Source organism: Myotis yumanensis, unplaced genomic scaffold (genome assembly GCF_028538775.1).
Source record: "Myotis yumanensis isolate MYYU_CA2020_CCGP unplaced genomic scaffold, mMyoYum1.0.hap1 SCAF_1, whole genome shotgun sequence".
NCBI classification, from domain to species: Eukaryota; Metazoa; Chordata; class Mammalia; order Chiroptera; family Vespertilionidae; genus Myotis; species Myotis yumanensis.
Genome location: NW_027223752.1, coordinates 99,830,053 through 99,851,845, shown reverse-complemented (window position 1 = coordinate 99,851,845; position 21,793 = coordinate 99,830,053). Strand labels below are relative to the sequence as shown.

General features: G+C 35.6%; 1 protein-coding gene and 2 pseudogenes across 7 annotated transcripts in view; 2 read left to right on the top strand and 1 right to left on the bottom strand.

The window, feature by feature from the left end:
• Positions 1-21,793, bottom strand: part of UPF2 (UPF2 regulator of nonsense mediated mRNA decay) — a 133,523-nt gene that overhangs the window by 49,799 nt on the left and 61,931 nt on the right. For all 7 annotated transcript variants that reach the window (XM_070428448.1, XM_070428486.1, XM_070428458.1 and 4 more), the window contains exons 9-10: positions 7,475-7,583; positions 941-1,054 (exon numbers count right to left, since the gene is read on the bottom strand). In XM_070428448.1, the coding sequence (XP_070284549.1) occupies positions 941-1,054; positions 7,475-7,583 (223 nt within the window). The remainder of the gene's footprint in view (positions 1-940; positions 1,055-7,474; positions 7,584-21,793) is intronic.
• Positions 9,156-9,223, top strand: LOC138999649 (U5 spliceosomal RNA; annotated as a pseudogene).
• LOC139004468 (peptidyl-prolyl cis-trans isomerase A pseudogene) lies at positions 14,444-15,265 on the top strand (annotated as a pseudogene).

Genomic DNA, 21,793 nt, shown 5'->3' with positions numbered 1-21,793 from the left:
CCAGGGCCAACTAACCTTCTTTATTTCTAATACAGCTTCATCCCTTAAAGTCTACTTTGTCTGATAATAATGAAACCAGGTGTCTTTTTAAAAAGTGCTTCCATGGTATATTTCCCCCATCTTTCTACTTTAGTCTTTATGATTTTTATAAAGGGGTGGGCAAAATAGTTTTATAGTTATACAAATGAATAATACAATAATTAATAAATAAATAATACAAGAAAAACGCTCTTTCTCATATTCTAACTGTAAACCTCCTTTTGCCCAACCTTGTATTTAAGAGTATGTTTCTTGTAGGTAGCATATAGTGGTGGTGGTGTGTTGTTTTTTTTAAGCAAATGCCTTTTTAAATATATATTTTTTTTATTGATTTCAGACAGGAAGAGAGAGGGAGAGATAGAAGCATCAGTGATGCGAGAGAATCACTGATCAGCTGCCACCTGAATGCCCCACACTGGGAATCGAGCCCGCAACCAGGACATGTGCCTTGACCAGGAGTCGAACAGTGACCTCCTGGTTCATAGGTCAACCACTGAGCCAAACCGACTGGGCTATTATTTGTTTTCTATTTTGCTCACCTGTTTAATGTTCCTTTTTACCCCCTTCTTGCCTTCCTTTGTATAAATCAAATATTTCTTAATTATTTTACTTTTTCTAGCATCTGTAACAAAAACTTTAAATTTGGCCGAAACCGGTTTGGCTCAGTGGAGAGACCGTCGGCCTGTGGACTGAAAGGTCCCAGGTTCGATTCCAGTCAAGGGCATGTACCTTGGTTGCGGGCACATCCCCAGTAGGAGATGTGCAGGAGGCAGCTGATCGATGTTTCTCTCTCATCGATGTTTCTAACTCTCTCTCTCCCTTCCTCTCTGTAAAAAATCAATAAAATATATTTTTTAAAAAAAACTTTAAATTTGTCTATTAAAAATAATTCAGCACTAACCTTTAAACAATGCAGTGTATCATTTTTTGTAAACATCTTAAATTTAGTTAGTTCTCCGATAAAACGAACAGTTTTGTTCTTTGTTTCAATATTGATCTGGTCCTTTTTTCGTACCTACAAATTAAAAGAAATACTGCTTAGATAATTAACACTTTGAAATATCTGGTAAGAACTGTTATTTTAATGAGACTGAACTCACTCTAGATATTTTAAATAAATTTGGTATAATTTCCTGCTATATTCAAATTGTTTTACATTAAGGCAAAATAAGCTCTGTATAACACCAATGCCAGGATGTGCTTTGCAAAAACAGTTCCATAGTCAAATAATGCATTTTATAAGGCTAAAAGGATCACAAAATAAGAAATCTGTTTAACTTAATTAAATGTTTCTCAAATTTATTTGGCAACATAAATCCCCCTTTTGAAATGTTAACAATGACTAGTTAAGATTCCATTATATTAATATCATAAGGAACACACTTTAGGAGATGCTGCTTTATAAATAATGAACACCAAAAGCTCATTTAATCAAAAATATTATTAAGGCTCAGTTACTATATTATAGTGACAAACTATATACTGCATTTTTTATTATAAATTCATTATAATGACATTTTCAATATAATAACTATTCTCTTTTATCAGCAGTCACAGCCATATATTAAAGTTCAAGTCCTTTGCAAATATAACCTCCTACTTAGGCACACATTTGAAGAAATACTGAATATGACAAAATCCTATTACAGCAATACAGTGTGAACAGACCTCAAGATAAATGTAATTGGATTTAACCTCAGAATTACATTTTCATCAGAAAACCAAACCTAATTTGGTTTCTAGTTTCTAATATTAAACAAAATTATATTGAATAAAATTGAATGTTTTAGCCTTGCAATTTAGAAAAGAGTACAGCCTTCATAAAGACCCTTTCACAAATACATCGGATCAAATTATTAATTTTTCTTACTTTGTGAACTCCTAGGATAGATTACAAATGTGGATCCTGAGCAAGATTTGCTGGGTTTAAATCCAAGTTCCATAATTTACTAGCTGTTATTTAAATTCTATGCCTCAATTTCCTCATTTGTGTAATGGAAATAATAAAAATAACATGCCTAGTAGGGGTGTTGTGAGTCTTAAGTGAATTGGTACATGTACAGCACATGCAAAAGTACTTACAAAGACCAAGAAGAGTCCAATAACTATTAGCTACTATTAATTTTATCTATATTTATATATTTTTATCACTAATACATGGACATTAAATGTTTACTAAGTAAACAAATAAATAAAAATGCTTAATGTTTATGCATATATTGCAGAAATGAAAGAACAAAATATCTATGGTCAGAACATCTCAGCCTTTATGGTCACTCTATGCCATTTTTTGAGGGTATATGATCTTAGACAATTCACATAAACCCTCTGAACCTGTTGGTTTACTTGGTAAAATAAGGATAAAAATAAGGATGATGACGATGATGGTGGTGGTAATGATAACTACACTTCACTTGATAATAAGCAAGTAATATACAGGACAAAAGATTATACAACCTTTAAATTGATGTATAAGAGGTGATTTAAATGACACTGTAAAATGTTTCTGCGTGAGAAATAAAGAATGGAAAAACGTACATACAATATAAATTCATCCATGAAAAACTACGGAGAGATAAAGGTAAAGAAAATATACTAAAATATTACTGGGATTCACTTTTAAGTGATGAAATTATGTGGTTTTTCTGCCTTCTTTCTACTTTATATGTTTATATTTTCTAATCATGAACACTGAGCATGTGTTTATTTTAGAGTTAGAACAATATAGAAATAAAAGAAGTGTAAAAAAGCATTTCAAAAGTGATACACTGATATTTATGGGGAGTAGGGCTGGGAAATACATATGTTTTTAAAAATCTCCTTGGGCGATTCTGGATGCACAAGCTCTTAACAACTGCAGTGGAGTATCATACAATTTTAAGTATTACTGAGCATTACAGCTTTCAAAACATGTAACAGTGTATTTTCCACAATTACTCTTAAACATTATTGAGGTTAAGGAGATACAATCTCACTAACATAACAAAATTAGAGAATTTTTAAATGAAGTATTAGAAATCAATGATCTCATTCCCTCATTTTCAGAAGAAAAAAAAGGCTTTTCAAAAGACTGTCACTTATAAAAAAAGACTAACTCATTCTGAATCCTCATTCAGTATTTTCCAGTCTCATTTGTTGACTCCTTTAGATCAAAAGGTATGTCAAAACACTTCTGCAAAAGTAAGTACAGATGAATTAACGTTTAATTTTTATATATACTTTAGTTCAATGTCGTATAAAATTTTACTTATATAATTAATCATCTTTAGCAAAAATGGTGCTTACAGCTTATTGACAGCTAAAACTGAGATTGAGTAACTAAATTCATATGCAATATTAATAAAAACTCTTCAGATATGTCAACATATAAAAAGAATTGCCAAGGCCTATCATTCATTATTCCCCTATAGAAAGAATACTCGCACCCCTAAACGTCATCTTAAGTAGACATTCTACTTTCTATTCACCATAACTTGCTCATTTTGTTTTATATAAACTTTATTTTTGTAATCACTCAAGTATTTTTTTGGAAAATCTACTATAGGCTAAACACTAAGTAGGCACTAAGTCTATAAGTACATTTTCCTTTTAAAAAAACATTTATTCTGTGGACCACTAATCTACAAAGTAGGATAGGCAAGACTCTTGATCTACTAGGATATGAGGTATTAGAACTTCTATTTATGTTTTTGTTTTTATATAATAATTTTCAGTGTACTTTTATATGATTTAGAAAGTACATAAAATATGTGGTACAATTGTAAAGGCATACTAATTTATAAATAAATATGCCTATAGTGGAATATGTGGTTAACTTATTTTACCGAGAGGCTTACTTAAAAAGCTAAGAGAACACTAATTTTAAAAATGTCAATCAGTTACAAACAACAGTGTGGTGATTGCAGGAGTGGAGGTGGAATAGAGTATAGGGGAGATTAATGGTGATGGGAAAAAATTTAAATTTTTAAAAAATGTCAATCAGTGAGGTTGATATGTTTATATTTATGTAAAAGTTGTCCCCTCGTTATCAAAGTAGACTCTGCTAAAAATTTAGAGAATTAGAAAAGAAAAAACATTTCTCACTATTCAAAGACAGTCACTGCTAACATACTGATAATACATTTTAACGTAACTGTAAGTTTATTATGTGTAAGATTTTATAGCTTGCTTTTCCCCACTAAAAGTGCTTTCTCTATGAGATGAAAACTTTTTGGTAAATACCACTTTCAATGGCTCTATATCATTTTCTTAACCCATTGTTTGGCTTTTATGTTATTTTCTGTTTTCTTTTTCCTATTACAATTCATAGTGTGAATACAGCGTTGGGGGTATATAGAATTTTTAGGACAGATTCCCAGAGTTGTCCAATATATGAATGCCTTTCAGGATTTTGAAACATATTGCCAAATTCATTCTCCAAATTTGATCATAGTGTATGTGAATGGTTTCATTTCTATTAGCTTTACTACTCTACTAGTCAAATTAGCAAATCTGTTGTTTTAACTAGAATACTAGAATTTCTTTGACTACTATATGTATTTCATACAGTTTTGCTAACCAGCTTTATTTCTCAGGTGAGATTCTTAAGCTAGGTCAAATAAAATCAGATGTGATAATATGATGGAGCTAGGTAGAAGGCAGAGATGGGGACACCTGGTTTAAAAGCTATTCTCATATTTCAAGCTCTGGAAAATGAAAAGCAGTGGCAGTGGGTATGAAAAGAAGACCATAAATTTGAGGGGGTGTTTTAGAAAATAGTATCAACAGAATTTGGTGACCACTGGCTCCTAAATGTTAGAGGGGCAAAAATAGAGGTATTTCTCTTAGTGATCAGATAAAATATATCACAAATTTACAGGGAGAATATAGAAGTTGATATAAGGAAGAGAAGGATAAAGACATTTTTGAGAAGAAATTAATGAGTTTATGAACATATTTAGCTAGACGTACATGAGAACTTACTAAGCACCAGGAGAGAGGTTCTGGCAAGAGATATGTATTGGAGGTTGCTGGGAAATAGATGTTAACTGAACCCCAGGTAAAATGTGTTCCGTCAAAAAGGAGGGTGAAGGAAGAAAGTCTGGGGAACACCAACACATAAACTCAGCTGGAAAAAAGAGCAAAGGACATTGAGAATGGTAGTCATAAGTAAGAACTAGGAGAAAGGGGTGGCAGAGAAGAATTATTATTATAATGATATCTACGCCCCGGCACTGTGGGATCAACTTTATATGCATTATCTCATTTAATCCATAAAAAACAATTGTTTTAAAAGATACAACTATTATCCCCATTTAATAGGCAAGGAAACTGAGGTTTCAAACACTTAAGTAACTTGGCCAAAGTTACAACACTAGCATGTGGTAGAGCCAGAATGACAGTTTCCTAAAAAGCGAAGAGTCCAGCAGTTTAGAATTTGCAGAGATACTGACTAACATAAGGCAATTAGGAAGACACTGGTGGTCTCTGCCAGGGTGCTATGATAGAACAAAGGATAAATGTCAGTAGAAGAGACAAGTATACTTTAAAAAACTTGAACAAGAAGGAAATGAAAGAGAATGGGGAGAGGGGATTGTTTGAGATAAGTTTACTTGTTGCTATTATTTTATTTTCATTTAAGGATATTAGTGTTAAGCATATTTATAGCCTAATAAAAAGTCACTGGCAAAGTGTGCAGATTTGGGGATAGGGAACAAACACATCTTGGAAAAAGTAGGTGTTTCTTCTCTCCTCCCTTCACCCCCAAGAGCAGTGGTTACCAAAGTATATTCCTAACACTGATATTCTTCTAGTAACAAAAAAATGCCAGTTCCTTAAACTCTCTTCCCAATTTTTAAAGGTGAGAGGGAAAGCATACATGAATAAAATTTTCTTAATTTTAAGTTTCTCACCAAAAGCACTAATTATGCTTGGTGTAGCAACTTGCATTTTAATTTTGAATTTGGTTAAGGGTGTATGCATATAACTCAATAAAATACAATCTTACTATCTGCTAATAAAAGTTTCATATTTGTATGATGAGATTAAATATGTCAACAAGAATATCATGAATTCTGATGCATCTGTCCCTGAACTAGCAGCATTTATCAAAGTGTGTTCTCTGAGTGACTACCTATTTAACCCCCTCCAGAAGGGTCACAATGCACATTACCCTATCAAAGCTTTCAGACTTCTTATAATAAAACAAAAATAAAATCATTTTACTTTCTTGATCTCAGTGCTTCCAAACTTCTTTAAACATAGAAACGTGCCATTACTTAATACTATGAAAATCTCAAATATACTTTACCAGAAGCGGCCCAGAAAAATCTTAACTACAAATATCATATTAACAGATTAACACTTAGAACAAGAAGCCCATCACTGACACTTACTCCTTCCTCTGAACTCAAGGCAATGACTCTCAAGTCATTTGGCAATTAAACATGCAATTCCTTATAATATCGAATATATTTAGGGTTTACATTTTTATTTCTCTCTTAATTCTGTGAGTGCTTAATCTTACTATCTGCTTAATCTCCCCAACTACAGGTGAGATTCCTGACCTCGGGAATTGTTCTCTAAGTGCTCAGCAATAGTGAATTGTGTAAAGCAAGTGCAATAAAAAGTGCATACTGCGCATAGCAAACATTTATTTACATTCCAAGTAACTCACTATAAAGCTAAATTTTGTAAACACAATTTTTCCATTCGCTAACAACATAAACACTTGAATTTCACGTCTTTTTAAAGCCTACCAATGCTCACTTTCAGTCACCCCTAACATATCATTTTACTCTTTTCAGGACTATATTTGTAACTTTATCACCTCCACAAAATGACTAGGTAATATGGGTTTTGAAGAACCACTAACTGGCAGTCTATTAAGATTCCTGGGACCAAAAAGGGAAGGAAGGTGTCTGCTAACAGGTCCCTAGTACTTTACCAGGGTACTTTTTAAAGAATTCACCAAGGTAAAGATTCTTAAGGCAAGAATCAATAAAAACATGGGCTACAACAGCATTCACTGAAATCATATCCTCTGTGGAACCTCATATGCCCCAAATATTTGAACCCCCAATACCTAAACAGGCATCGTATAGGCACTGTGCCCTGACTGGTAATGGCCAATCCAATGTTTCTTCTGGGAACACCAATGAGGCCTGCTGGCTCTCTCTTTACTTTACAAAATCAAAAAGGGCAGTACCTACAATGGAGAAATAAGAGAGCAGCAGCAGCTAAACCCCATATTGTAATATCACTTAATCATTTCAGGCTTTGTTGAGTAAGTTTATATTTAAAAAATTTAGACTTAGATTCTGAATTGTTAGGCCACTATCAGATTTCAAAAATATGCTTACCAATAATAAATCATATTCTTAAACTAAAGAATCCTCACTCAACTTTTAAGTATATGTATCTATGTAAATTATAAAATAAATGCTTAAATACATACATGAAATCTGAAATCCCCCCTCAGCATGGAACAAAGATCCTCTGCTACATCAGACATGCAGGGATGCAATGTAGCAACCAATCTTGCATAAAATGGTAGCAAATCCAACCTGCAAAAGTTATATGTGATATGTGTAAAAAGAAAGACAGAAGAAATAATTCATTAAAAAATTTAAACTTCCTCAGATATATTCACAAATTAATGGTTAAAAAACTAATAATCATACAGACATTCTTTTTTATTGCCATCATAATGAAGTACACAGAAATTCAATTTGCTTTGTGAAAGCTTATTAACAATATGGTATTTTCCACCCAGTGCTTTAATCACATATTTGCAATTTTACTTAGTATGCAATTTTGATAAAATATCAAGTGAAGAAAATACTTAGGCTAAATTTTTAATCACATAATTACTAAGTAAACAAAGTTAACTTAAATAGTGCAAAGCAGAATCCTTTTAAACCATTTTCTTTACTTATCCATTGATAAGTAATTTGGAAACCTCAATGTCTAAAGTAAAAGGGTAACCAATAATCCAAAAGGCATCTAAGGGTCAAAATCATATCACAACCCACATACTAACTTCCGTATTTTAATCACTATAGAACCCTCTCAGATTCTCATGCAGTGCCTATTTACTCTTACTTTAGACAATAAATGGCAAATATGTGATTACCAATGCTGCCACCCCATTTTATTATCAGAGCACTTTCTCATCAAACTTGGATGCAGCTCCAGAATCCTGCTTAACACAACATTCCAGGCAACTACTACCAATCAAAATCAACACATGAGCTAAAATTTACTTTTCATTCCTGCCATAGACATTATTTTATAAAACTTGATTTTCCAATGAATCAACATTCACCAAATTAGACACTGAAAATGAGAAGCAGCGAGAAACTAATCCTGTATAATAAAGGCCTAATATGCTAAGTGTCCGTTCGGCCATTCAACCAATCAAAGTGTAATATGCTAATGATATGCTAAGGCTGCTCAACTGCTCGCTATGACATGCATTGACCACCAGGGGGTAGAGGCACTGACCAGTAGGTTAGCTTGCTGCTGGGGTCTGGCCGATTGGGACTGAGCAAAACAAGCTGGACACACCCTGGAGCCCTCCTCCCATGGCCCCTCCCTGGCTGGCCAACCTCCCACGTCTCTCCCCAGCTCTAATCATGCACCGGTGGAGTCCTTCAGCCTGGCCTGTGCCCTCTAACAATCCGGGACTCCTTGGGGTATGTCAGAGAGCCGGTTTCAGCCCAATTCTGCAGGCCAGGCCAAGGGACCCCACTGGTGCATGAATTCATGTACTGGGCCTCTAGTAAATAAATAAATAATTAGATAAACAAACAGCTGCACTGACAGCAGCAAGTAATGGGAGCTGACAGTGAAGGAAGCTAAAAACTATAAAAATTCAACGAAAGAGCCCCAAAACGACAACAGCCTAAAGCCACTTAGACCACAAACAAATAATCCTATGTTGTAATTATCCTGGAATCTATCACTATAGAATACTACATGAAAATGGTTTGATCATCAGAGAAAAGTCTGAATAACATGAAAGGCTCAGAATTAGATCTCGAAAACTCCCAGCATGGACAGATGAAGCCTTAGCTGGAAGAAGGGACATAGTGAAGGAAGAAAGACTGCAGATAAAATGTGAAAGGTGAATACTCTGGTTTCTCTTCATATCACAAAGCTCTTTTGCCTTTTACTAAAGATTTCTGTGGGGAGGAACAGTTAAAAAAAATTTTGGGGGGGAGATGGGGTCAAGAAAAGGAAAGTGCTCAAATTAATGCCTAAAAGCCTCAAAAACTTTATATTTCTTTTACCATTATAATTTATTTTAAAAATTAACATTTATTTAATTCTTACTAATCTGCCAGGTCCTGTCTTAGGCATCTAACACACATTATTTAACTTGTTCATTCTATGAGGTGGACATTATTAATTACTATTTCAGAAGGGAACAGGTGTTGAAAGAAGTAAACAACATGGTGACTTTGTAGTAAGTAACTCAATAAGCTTTTTAAATACATCATAAGAAACAATGAAAAATACAATCCATTATGTAAAAATCTGAATCAAAACATTTTTAAAATATATTTTATTCATTTTTTACAGAGAGGAAGGGAGAGGGATAGAGAGTCAGAAACATCGATGACAGAGAAACATCTATCAGCTGCCTCCTGCACACTCCCTACTGGAGATGTGCCCACAACCAAGGTACATGCCCTTGACCAGAATTGAACCTGGGATCCTTCAGTCCGCAGGCTGATGCTCTCTATCCAGTGAGCCAAACCAGTTAGGGCTGAATCAAAACATTTAATGGTGAATTCGATTTAAAATGTTTTCTAAAAATTATTTTAAAAGTTTTATCAATTTATGAGGTCACATAAGTACTATTTGAGAGATTTATAACCCAAGTCTCCTAACTCCTAGCACATTGCTCTTGTCACACAAAATGCACACATGTGGGTCACATTACTCCTTGATATTACAGAATGAGATATTACTATAAGATACTCTCATAAATATGTAATCATTTTCTGAATGTCTACTGCTGCAAAAAAAAGAAAGCCTGAGGCAAAAATTTACTTTTCTTGAATAAAGAGAATCATACTAATACCAAATTTACTTTCTAAATTTTCAAACTTTAGTGAGAATACCATATTTTAACATATTCTATCTGTTAGAATATTAGGTTTTACTTTTTTTCTTTTTCACATAATCAATTGCCAAATACAAATATAGGACTTTGAATGTATGCTTAGGTTCATTGCTTCCAACTGCCACAACTACAAGTAAGAAAAATTAAAATGACTTAAAGTCATGGGATAACAAAGAGCAATGCACCAGGAGTTAGGAGACTTAGATTCTAAATCTCTCAAATAGTACTTCTGTGATCTCATAAACTGATCTGACTTCATCTACTATTGTCTCCTGCTCACTGCTCTCACCAGCCCCTCACTAATTCTCAACACAGCAGGCAAGCCCTTACCTCAGAGCCTTCACACTGACTGTTCTCAGTTAGCTGCAGTACAGCTGTAATTCCCCAAATATATGTTCGTGCTGCTTACTCCCCTAGGAAGCAAGTCAGCCCTAATAACACCTCCTCATTGAATGCTCCCTTGAAACTGCAAATCCACCCAACCCAATCCCCGTACCCTGCACTATTTTTATTTTTTTTTGTACTGTTTTTTAAAAATAAAATTTATCACCTTCTAACATCTATATATAAAAGCCTAAGCGACCGTTCGAACAGTACCTCTGACACGCACTGACCACTCGGGACAGACGTTCAACACACAGGCATGGAAACATGGAACAGACTGATGAATCTCAGAGGGAAAGTGGGGGAGAGGGGACGGGAAGAGATTAACCAAAGATCTTATATACATACTAGAGGCCCAGGACACGGATTCATATACCGGTGGGGTCCCTCAGCCTGGCCTGCGGGGATCCGGCCGAACCCATACACTGGGCCTCCAACATCCCCTGAGGGGTCCCAGATTGCGAGAGGGCACAGGCCAGGTCAAGGGACCCCACTGGCACACAGGGCCTGTAGTATTATATAATTTACTTACTTGTTATGTTTAGTTATCTTGTTTGTCACCCTTCCCCATTAGAATGTAAGCTCCATGGGGGACAGTTTATCAGCTCTCAAAACAGTGCCTAGATCAGTGATGGCGAACCTTTTGAGCTCGGCGTGTCAGCATTTTGAAAACCCCTAACTTAACTCTGCTGCTGTGTCACATATAGAAATTTTTTGATATTTGCAACCATAGTAAAACAAAGACTTATATTTTTGATATTTATTTTATATATTTAAATGCCATTTAACAAAGAAAAATCAACCAAAAAAATGAGTTCGAGTGTCACCTCTGACATGCATGTCATAGGTTCGCCAACACTGGCCTAGATCATAGTAGGTGCTTAATAGACACTTGTTAGATAAATGAATGTCTCTGGTATCTCACAATTAAGTATATTGTTAACTTTAGTCTATTCTTCACTATATTGTAAAACATCATCCTATTTTTATAAGAATATTAAACTTGATCAAGTTTCATATATTATCAAATAGAAGCTCATTTATCAAATACCTTTTATGCAATTAATGAAATAATCATAGGCCCTGACCAAGTAGCTCAGTTGGTTAGAGTGTGTGTCATCCTGATATGCCAAAGTTGCAAGTTCAATCCCTGGTCAGAGCACATACAAGAATGAAACAATAAATCAATAAATAAGTGCAACAACAAACTGATGTTTCTCTCTCTCAAAATCAATACAAAAAAATTTTTTTAATAAAAGTCATACAGTTCTCACTACCGATATTATATATATTAATAGGTTTCCTATTTAAATATCTTTTCATTCCTAAGGTCAATCCTCTTTGATCATTCTTGATTTATATATATACTTACTTTAATCCTCACGTGAGGATATGTTTTCATTGGTTTTAGAGAGAAAGGAGAAAAAATTGATGTGAGAGAAACATTGACTGCCTCCCGTACGTACTTGATCTAGGATCAAACCCACAAGCGAGCATGTGCCCTGACCTGGAATTGAAACTGCAACCTGTTGTGTACAGATGATGATCCCACCAACTGAGCCACGGGGTCAGGGCTAGATTTTTATTTTTAATATACTATTAAATATGATGCTAGTGGTTTACTTAGGATTTTTATAACAAAATTCAAAACTGAGGTTGGTCAATACTTTTAACTTCCTGGCTCTTTTTTTGTTATAAATTTTGCCTGTTTCTTCCTATTATAATATGACATGTTTTCTTTTTCATGCTCTGGAATGAACAATATAGCAGAAAAATTACTTGTTCATAAAGGCTAAAAAACAAATCAATAAAGCTATCTAGTCTTAATCTATTCAAGACAAAATTAACAGATAATTTTGTACATTTTTCCCCATGATGACTCGTCTATTTTGTCTTGGATTATTCTAAAAATGTGTATTTATTCCAAACAATTATGTTTCACTAAGATTTTCAGGTAGTTTTTAAATATCTCCAGCATATCATCTAGCTCATTTCATAAACTTTTTAATGTTCTTTTCTTTTATGCTTTCTAAATGCTTCTCTATTTAGATTTTTTGAAGAACTAGCTCAAGTTTTTAAATTTTAAAATTAATTTTAATTGTGGTAGTCTTTTCAATGTATTTTTCAATAAAATTTCAGATTATAACTTAGCATCAAAATTTTTTTTACGTAGGTCATTTCCTTTTTCTTCTCTTCCTGGACAAGACACTTGCGCTTTGCTTCATTTTTTTCTTTTTCCAATTAGCTGAATCAACTTCAAAGTTTTTTCCCAGCCCCCAAAGAAAGGTAGGTATAGCTATTTATTTTAAAGTAAAGCAGTCTGTGCTATCCCTTCAGGCTCCCTAACAACACAGGTAAGTGGTTTCAGCTTCAGAAGGGGTTTAAAACATACTTTAAAGATTCCCTAGAAGATCTGAATTCTTTTAAGCCTTTCCAGCTAGTTAGTAATCCTGGGTTTTATTTCTATTGGAATTGGCTACATGGAAGTTCCATTCTCTGAGAATCCTCTTCCCCCTATTAAACTCAACAAGTTCTCAAACTAACAAGTTCCTAATATCCCTCTTTTTCTATTACACTTTGTAAAAGATAGTTATAATAAATAGTTGAAACTAAATGTCATCCTGCCCTATTTAAATCTTCAACTTTTATGATTCTTCATTCATTACTTCAAAAAATAAAATCCCTAATACCATAAATATTTTGTTAATGTTAGTCCTGCACAAGTGTGCTTTTCTGTCTTTTCTACAAATGAGCCTGAAAGAAAATGGAGTGCCAAATTCTATATCGAGCACATTAAAGTTATTTAAACATAAATAGAACATTTTAATCAACTTAAAGAGCAAATTTCTGTTAAAATTTGAGCTAGATATATTATTTGACTTTTCTGAAAGTCAATTAGAAAGTAACCTTACATCCTTTCTTTGAAAATTGAATTTTATAATCTTCTAAGAGACTGATAATTATTTTTAACAAGAGTTAATGAGTGAATCTTTTAAAAGAATATTTTTCCTTATATAATAATAAAACCTTACTTATACTTTCAAGGTCTCCTGAATCATACATTTAACTATCCTCCTAGCAGTTAATGATCATCAAGTTAGTAAACATCCAGTCAAGTAATAGTACAAGTAATAACAAGAATGTAGAAGCAAACACACACGTTACTGAGAGGGGAAAAGGCATTCTTAAAGGTTTTTATCTCATAAACAGTTTCATAAAAGAAATTTCCCTCTTTTTTTCTTTTTAAAAATCTAAAGAATTTCCCTGGCTGGGTGTTGCTCAGTAGGTTGAGCACTGTGTGTGCAATAAAAGTTTGCCGGTTTGATTTCCAGTCAGGGCATATGCCTGGCTTTCAAGCTCTATCTTCAATAGGGGGCATGCAGGAAGCAGCTTATCCAGTCTTAATTTCACATCGATATTTCTCTCTCCCTCTCTCTCCCTTTTTCTCTCTCTCTAAAAAAAAAAAAAAGAAAAGAAAAAAGAGAAAAAAAAGAGAGAGAAATCAAATCAACACAATCTAAAGAATTTAACTGTTGAAAATTATGAATTTTATGTGTCCAAAATGTCTGGAAAAAAATAAGAGACAACACTGTTACCAGTCAATTAGAAAACACTAAAACAATTGATGATTCAAAAAACATAAAATATAACATACAAAAGACTGCGGTCATTTACTCTGAAATCAACATCTAAATTCTGAGACTTTTTCCAGAATGTTGATGTTCCCAGAGCAACAGCGCCATCAAGTGACATAACATACTAATAGATTTCCCACAAACTCAGTTTTTTCATATTTCCGAACTGAGCAAGAGGAAGGGGAGGAAGTTCAATTAGAATGTCTCTCATAAAAACTCCAGCAAAATGGCTTTGCAGACGCTGCCGCCCTGGAGCCGCCCATGACCAACTATCATGAACCCCACCGTGTTCTTCGACCTCGCAGCAACGGTGAGCCCTTGGGCCGAGTCTCCTTCCAGCTGTTTGCAAAGTTCCAAAGACAGCAGAAAACTTTCCTGCTCTGAGCACTGGGGAGAAAGGATTTGGTTATAAAGGTTCCTGCTTTCACAGAATTATCCTGGGATTTATGTGCCAGGGTGGTGACTTCACATGCCATAATGGCACAGGCGGCAAGTCCATATATGGCAGCGGTTCTCAACCTTCCTAATGCTGCAACCCTTTAATACAGTTCCTCATGTTGTGGTGACCCCCAACCATAAAATTATTTTCGTTGCTACTTCATAACTGTAATTTTGCTGCTGTTATAAATCGTAATGTAAATATCTGATATGCAGGATGTATTTTCATTGTTACAAATTGAACATAATTAAAGCATGGTGATTAATCACAAAAACAATATGTAATTATATATTTGTTTTCCGATGGTCTTAGGCGACCCCTGTGAAAGGGTCGTTCGACCCCCAAAGGGGTCACGACCCACAGGTTGGCGACCCACAGGTTGAGAACCGCTGAATTCTATGGGGAGAAATTTGAGGATGAGAACTTCATCCTGAAACATACAGGTCCTGGCATCTTGTCCATGGCAAATGCTGGACCTAACACAAACGGCTCCCAGTTTTTCATCTGCACTGCCAAGACTGAGTGGTTGGATGGCAAGCATGTGGTCTTCGGCCAGGTGAAAGAAGGCATGGATATTGTGACAGCCATGGAGCACTTGGGTCCAGGAATGGCAAGACCAGCAAGAAGATCACCATTGCTGACTGTGGACAATTCTAATAAATTTGATTTGTGTTTTATTTTTAAAACAAACAAACAAACAAACAAAAAACTCCAGCAAACTCTCCTTAAAAAAGCTGGATCAGGAAAAGTTGTTTAAGAATCAAGGGAAGCATTCCACCTCTGAAGAGTATTCTGTTTATATTAATCTAAAGAAAGTCTGAACATCCATCTGCTAAAATCTGGTTAAATCTATATGGCTTCAAAGTAACTAAACCAATAACCAGGTTCACCTATATTTAAAACAAGGAACTAAGAGATTCTTAGGTACTTTCTCTGATTCTGATTGACTTTATACTCAGAAGTTCATTTAGGTGAGGGAGCGTTCTGAGGTTCTAGGAGTGGTTCTAATCTTTACACATTTATGATATAAACACTTCTGTGAAATTTCAATTGTGTGTGTGTATAAATTAACTATAAAATAATATCCAATTAAGGGAAATTCTAGATTTCACTTCTGTGGAGTCCTTCAAATTAATAGGCTAAGAAATAAAATGCCAGCCTTTTGAGATTATTTTAACCACTATTTTTTTTTTAATTCTAGGGAGGGAGGAAGGGGGAGAGGGACAGGAGGGAGGGATTGAGGAAAGAGGGAGGGAAAGAGAGAAAGAGACAGACAGACAGACACTGATGTGAGAAAGAAACATTGATCTATTGCCTCACGTACATGCCCCAAGTGGGAATCAAACCTGAAATCTAGGTATGTGGCCTGACCAGAAATTGAACTCACAGCCCATCACTGCACAGAATGACACTCCAACCAACTGAACCACACCAGCCACGGCTAACCACTATTTCTTTAATGAAGGAAGAACACAATTGAAATTTAAAACCTTTAAAAATTGTAAAGATGGATTAAATCAAATTTTAAAACTTGTAATTGATACCAAGAAAGTAACAGATAACTCATAAAATGGGAGAAAATATTTGCAAATTATGTCTGATAAGGGACATGTACAAAATATAACAAACTCATAACTAAAAAAGACAACATAACTAAAAAGGGGAACAAAGGATTTAAAGACATTTCTCCAATTAAGATGACCATTAAGCACATGAAAAGATGCTCAAAATCATTAGTCATTAGTGAAATGCAAATCAAAACCATAATGAGATGCCACTTCACACATACTAGGATTGCTATAAGCTAAAAGAGACAACAAGCAGTGGTGAAAAATTGGAATCCTCAATCATAGCTTTTGGTAATGTAAAATGGTGCAGCCACTGTGAAAAGTTTGGAAGTTACAAAAACATTAAACACTGAGTTGCTAAGACACAGAAATCCACCCCTAGGTATATGTACCCAGGAGAATTGAAAACATAAAATGTACACAAAAACTTGTAGACAAATAGTCACTGCAGCATTATTCACAATAGCTAAATAGATACAACCCAAATGTCCAATAACTAATAAATGAATGGGTAAACAAAATATAGCATGACTATACAATGAAATATTATTCAGCCTTAAATAGGAAGGAAATTCTAATCAAGGATACAACATGAATGAATCTTGAAAACATACTACTGGTAGTAGCAGTTTACTATCTTACCACTCCATTCTCCCTAAGGGAGCAAGTTATAATCCTCAGGTTCAAGCCAAGGATTATAGGCAAGGTAGAAAGACACCTGAGGATCAAGGACAAAAGATGATCTTCAAAATTAAAGACTTTTGTGACCAAGCAAAAAGTCCACAGATATATAATTCTGAACATACAAAAACTCAAGGGATATTTCTTCTTGAGAAAATTATTAGAAGATGAACTTCAGCACAACAGATAACTGGAGAAACCAGAGAAAGAGGACTGGCAGAGAGCTAAAATGTTTTAAACCTTAAAACTGAGATAAAAACAAATGAGGGAGAGTTACAAATTAGAATGTAAATGCTATGTTCCTATCAGGATATGTAATCAACATAGAAATAAAACATAGAGAAGGAAAATGAAAGAGATGGGAAGTTAGTAAGTCTGCCGTGCCTACTTGTAATGCTGTAAAGTTCAGTATCATTCAAAGCTAACAAATAATACAAGTATAAGGACATTTAAGAGTAAAAAAATAGCCCTAGCTGTTTGCCCAGTGGTTAGAGCATTGGCCGGTGGACTGAAGGGCCTCAGGCTATTCCAGTCAAGGGCATGTACCTTGGTTGCAGGCTTGATCTCCAGCCCAGGTCAGGGCACCTGCAGGAGGCAACCAACCGATGTGTCTTTCTCACATTGATGTTTCTCTATCTCTCTCTGTCTCTGTCCCTCCTTTCCACTCTCTCTAAAAATCAATGAAAAACGTATCCTCAGGTAAGGATTAACAAAAAACAAACAAAAAAAAAGAGTAAAAAATATATTAAGGAAGATAACATTATTAATTAAAATCAGATGGGTGAGAAGAGAGAAAAAAGGGGAGGGAACATAGGCTACTTTATCATCATACTCATGGTGGCAAACAGTAAGACTGTATAAACCTTTACTAAACAAACATATAATCATGAAAGTAACTACTCAAACAAATACACAAAAACCATCCTAAAATCAGAAAACATATAAACCTACATGTAAGATAATAAGTAAGACAATACAAACAGATCACAGACTTAAAAAAATTAAGTTGAAAAGACAAATAATATAACAGAACTCAATTCTTATCTGTCTTAGTAAAACAATGTAATAAATAGTCTAACTTATAAGAAACATTTTCAGAATGGATCTCAAAGTAAAACTCCATTCAATAATATACAAGAGACTCAACTAAAATAAAGTGATTCTAAAAGACTGAAAAAAAACACATATCAATTGTATTCGTCTTCTATTCATCTCTCTCAGCCCATAACCCCAGCAAATGGACAAAAAAAAAAAAAAAGGCAAGAAAACACAAGACTTTAATAAAAGTTATTTAATAATGTAAGCCTGCCTGATCAATCCATCTAACTCTACAACATGAAACAAAGAATGTAACCTTTTAAAAATGTGCTCAAAGAGTATTGATAACAATTGACACTTTAATAGGCCACAAAGAAATTTCAAAAAATTTCAAAAAAAAGTAAAAATTATTAAAGAAGAGAAACCAAGATGGTGGCATAGGTAAACACCGGAAATTGCTGCCACCCACAACAAATTCAAAAATACAACTAAAACTCAGAGGAGCTGCGGAGGTGGAGGGCAGAGGTACGGAGGCTCGAGCACACTCGGCAAGGGCTGGCGACTGAGGACGCGGCTGTCTTTTTCAATCGGGAGGGAGACACAAGCTCCCGACTGCTCTGAACTCCAGTTCAGGGTGAGTCTCTGGGGACCTAGACTCATACGGGGAGAAACTGGACTGTCTGGCAGCGGGCAGAACTCGGAACTAGAGGGCAGCTTTCTCTCAAAGGGGCTTGCAGCAATTACCAGGACACTGAGACCGGGGCCCCTTAGGGCAGGGCTGAGGATCAGCCTTACCTGCTTGTTCCGCCCTGTTGTTCCCCTGAGACCCCGCCCCACCCAAGCTGCAGCAGAGGCTTTTGCATATGAATGCCCTGGCCCTTTGCAATCTGAAAATTACCTAACAAACTGCAGCTGGGCCAGACAGACCCAGAACTTCCAAGAGAAGGCCCAAGGCCCTACAGCAGCTTGCATTGCTTCACAGCTGGGCCTCATTTGGGCACCTCCAAACCCCAAACAAGGAAGGGGAATCTGCAGATCTCTTCGTAGCTCCTGCTGGGTAGCCTCAGGCAGAGGCTAAATTAGCACCTTCTTAGAGATCCAAGTGCCAGTGTACCCAGTGGTCAGAGTGGGACCATCCAGATTACAACCCCTCAGATCCATAAGGGTCACACTCAGGGGGCAGACTCAGTGAGCATCAAAGCCCCACTGAAGCAAGTCTTGCCCCATAAGGGTGTCTTCAGCACAGAAGTTCTCCCACTGTAGACACAGCTGATTCTCACAGCCAATAGGCCTGGAGGTCAATTCCTCTCAGTGATACCTACAACAATCAAGACTTAACTATAACAAGACTGTGCACAAAGCTCACAAAGGGGTGCACCAAGAGTGTCCACCTCAGGTAATTGGGGAGGCTGAGCCACTGGGCCCTATAGGACACCTAGCACACAAAGCCACTCTACCAACACAGGGAAGCATAAAAAATGCGGAGACAAAGAAACAGGACACAAATGACAGAAATGGAGGAAAGCAAACTACTGGATATAGAGTTCAAAACCACACTTTTAAGGTTTTTCAAGAACTTTCTAGAAACCGCCGATAAATGTAGTGAGACCCTCAAGAAATTTAGTGAGACCCTCAAGGTTATGAAAAAGGACCAACTGGAAATTAAGAATACACTGACTGAAATAAAGGATATTATGCAGAGTTCCAATAGCAGACTAGAGGATCGCAAGACTCAAGTCAAAGATTTGAAATACGAAGAAGCAAAAAACACCCAACTGGAAAAGCAAAATGAAAAAAGAATCCAAAAATACGAAGATAGTGTAAGGAGCCTCTGGGACAGCTTCAAGCACACCAACATCCGAATTATAGGGGTGCCAGAAGAAGAGAGAGAGCAAGATAATGAAAACCTATTTGAAGAAATAATGACAGAAAACATCCCCCACCTGGTGAAAGAAATAGACTTACAAGTCCAGGAAGCGCAGAGAACCCCAAACAAAAGGAATCCAAAGAGGACCACACCAAGACACATCATCATTAAAATGCCAAGAGCAAAAGACAAAGAGAGAATCTTAAAAGCAGCAAGAGAAAAAAACTCAGTTACCTACAAGGGAGTACCCATACGACTGTCAGCTGAATTCTCAACAGAAACTTTGCAGGCCAGAAGGGAGTGGCAAGAAATATTCAAAGTGATGAATAGCAAGAACCTACAACCAAGATTACTTTATCCAGCAAAGCTATCATTCAGAATTGAAGGTCAGATAAAGAGCTTCAGAGATAAGAAAAAGCTAAAGGAGTTCATCACCACCAAACCAGTATTATATGAAATGCTGAAAGGTATCCTATAAGAGGAGGAAGAAGAATAAAAAGGTAAAGATACAAATTATGAACAACAAATACACATCTATCAACAAGTGAATCTAAAAATCAAGTGAATAAATCATCTGATGAACAGAATAAACTGGTGATTATAATAGAATCAGGGGCATAGAAAGGGAGTGGACTGACTATTCTTGGGTGGGAAAGGGGTGTAGGGGATGCAGGAGGAGACTGGACAATAATCGTGCACCTATGGATGAGGACAGTGGGAGGGGGGGTGAGGGCGGAGGGTTGGTTGGGAACCGGGTGTAGGGGAAGTATGAGGGGAAAAAATAGGAACAACTGTAATAATCTGAACAATAAAGATTTAATTTAAAAAAAATAATTAAGGAATAGTACTAATTAGAGTATTAGTATTCTCTAATTGAAGTGCAAAAAGTATGTAAACTATTAACCAAGTCAGAAAACAAAACAAAAAGTCCCACTATCTGGAAATTTCAATTCTCTCTCCAACATCTCATTAGGTAACCAAAATAAATAGGTAAATAATAATTTTAAAATAAAGAAACTAAAATTGGAGAATTTCTAGAAAACATAAACACAGAAATCACCCCATGTCAAAACTAAGAGATACAGCTAAAACCATGCTCAGAGGACAATATATTGAATATCAAAAAAGGAATAAAATAAATGAAAGAAGCTAAAAAAAGAAGAAATTAACCAAGACAAAGCCAAAAATAATAAGTAAGAAAACAGTAAAATAGTAAATACATAAACAATAAACCCAGAAACTGTTTTTTTTGTTGTTTTTTTTTTAATATTTTAATAATTTTTATTTCTTAAAGTATTACATATGACTCCTTTTTTCCCTCCCTTGACATTCCCCCGGCCCCTACCCCCCGCCCCACCCCCCGCCCCGTGTCTTGTGTCCATTGGTTAATCTTATATGCATGCATATAAGTCCTTCAGTTGGACTCTTAATCCCCCCCCCCAACCCTCCCCAGGCTTCCCACTGTAGTTTAACATTCTGTTCAATGTTGCTCTGCTTCTGTATCTACCCCTGTTCATCAGTCCATACTGGTCCCCTTTATTTGTCCCAACCTCACTGGAGTAATCTCAACCTCACCAGGGCCGTCTGAGCCTCACCAGGGCCGTTTCAAACTCACCGGGGCCGTCCCTACCTCACGGGGGCCATTTCAACCTCACCGGGGTCGTCCCTACCTCACGGGGGCCGTTTCAACCTCACCGGGGTTGTCCCTACCACACCGGGGCCGTCCAGAAACTGTTTTTCTTTCTTTCTTTTGGTTAACAAAAATCTAAAATGAATAAGCTACTAACTAACATAAAATCAAGAAGAGAAAAAAAAAGGGTAAGTACAAAGACAACATTGTAATGGTAAAGATTGGAATGTCCAAAATAGTTAAATATAGCACATACATAAAAAGAAACAATGTATCTTTAAAAGAACAAGGGAAATTATGTATTGATCTGAAAAGATTTCCAAGCTATATTGTTAAGTGGAAACAATAAAGTTCAGACTAATAGGTACAATAAGTTGCCCCTGTGTAAAAATCAGGAAATA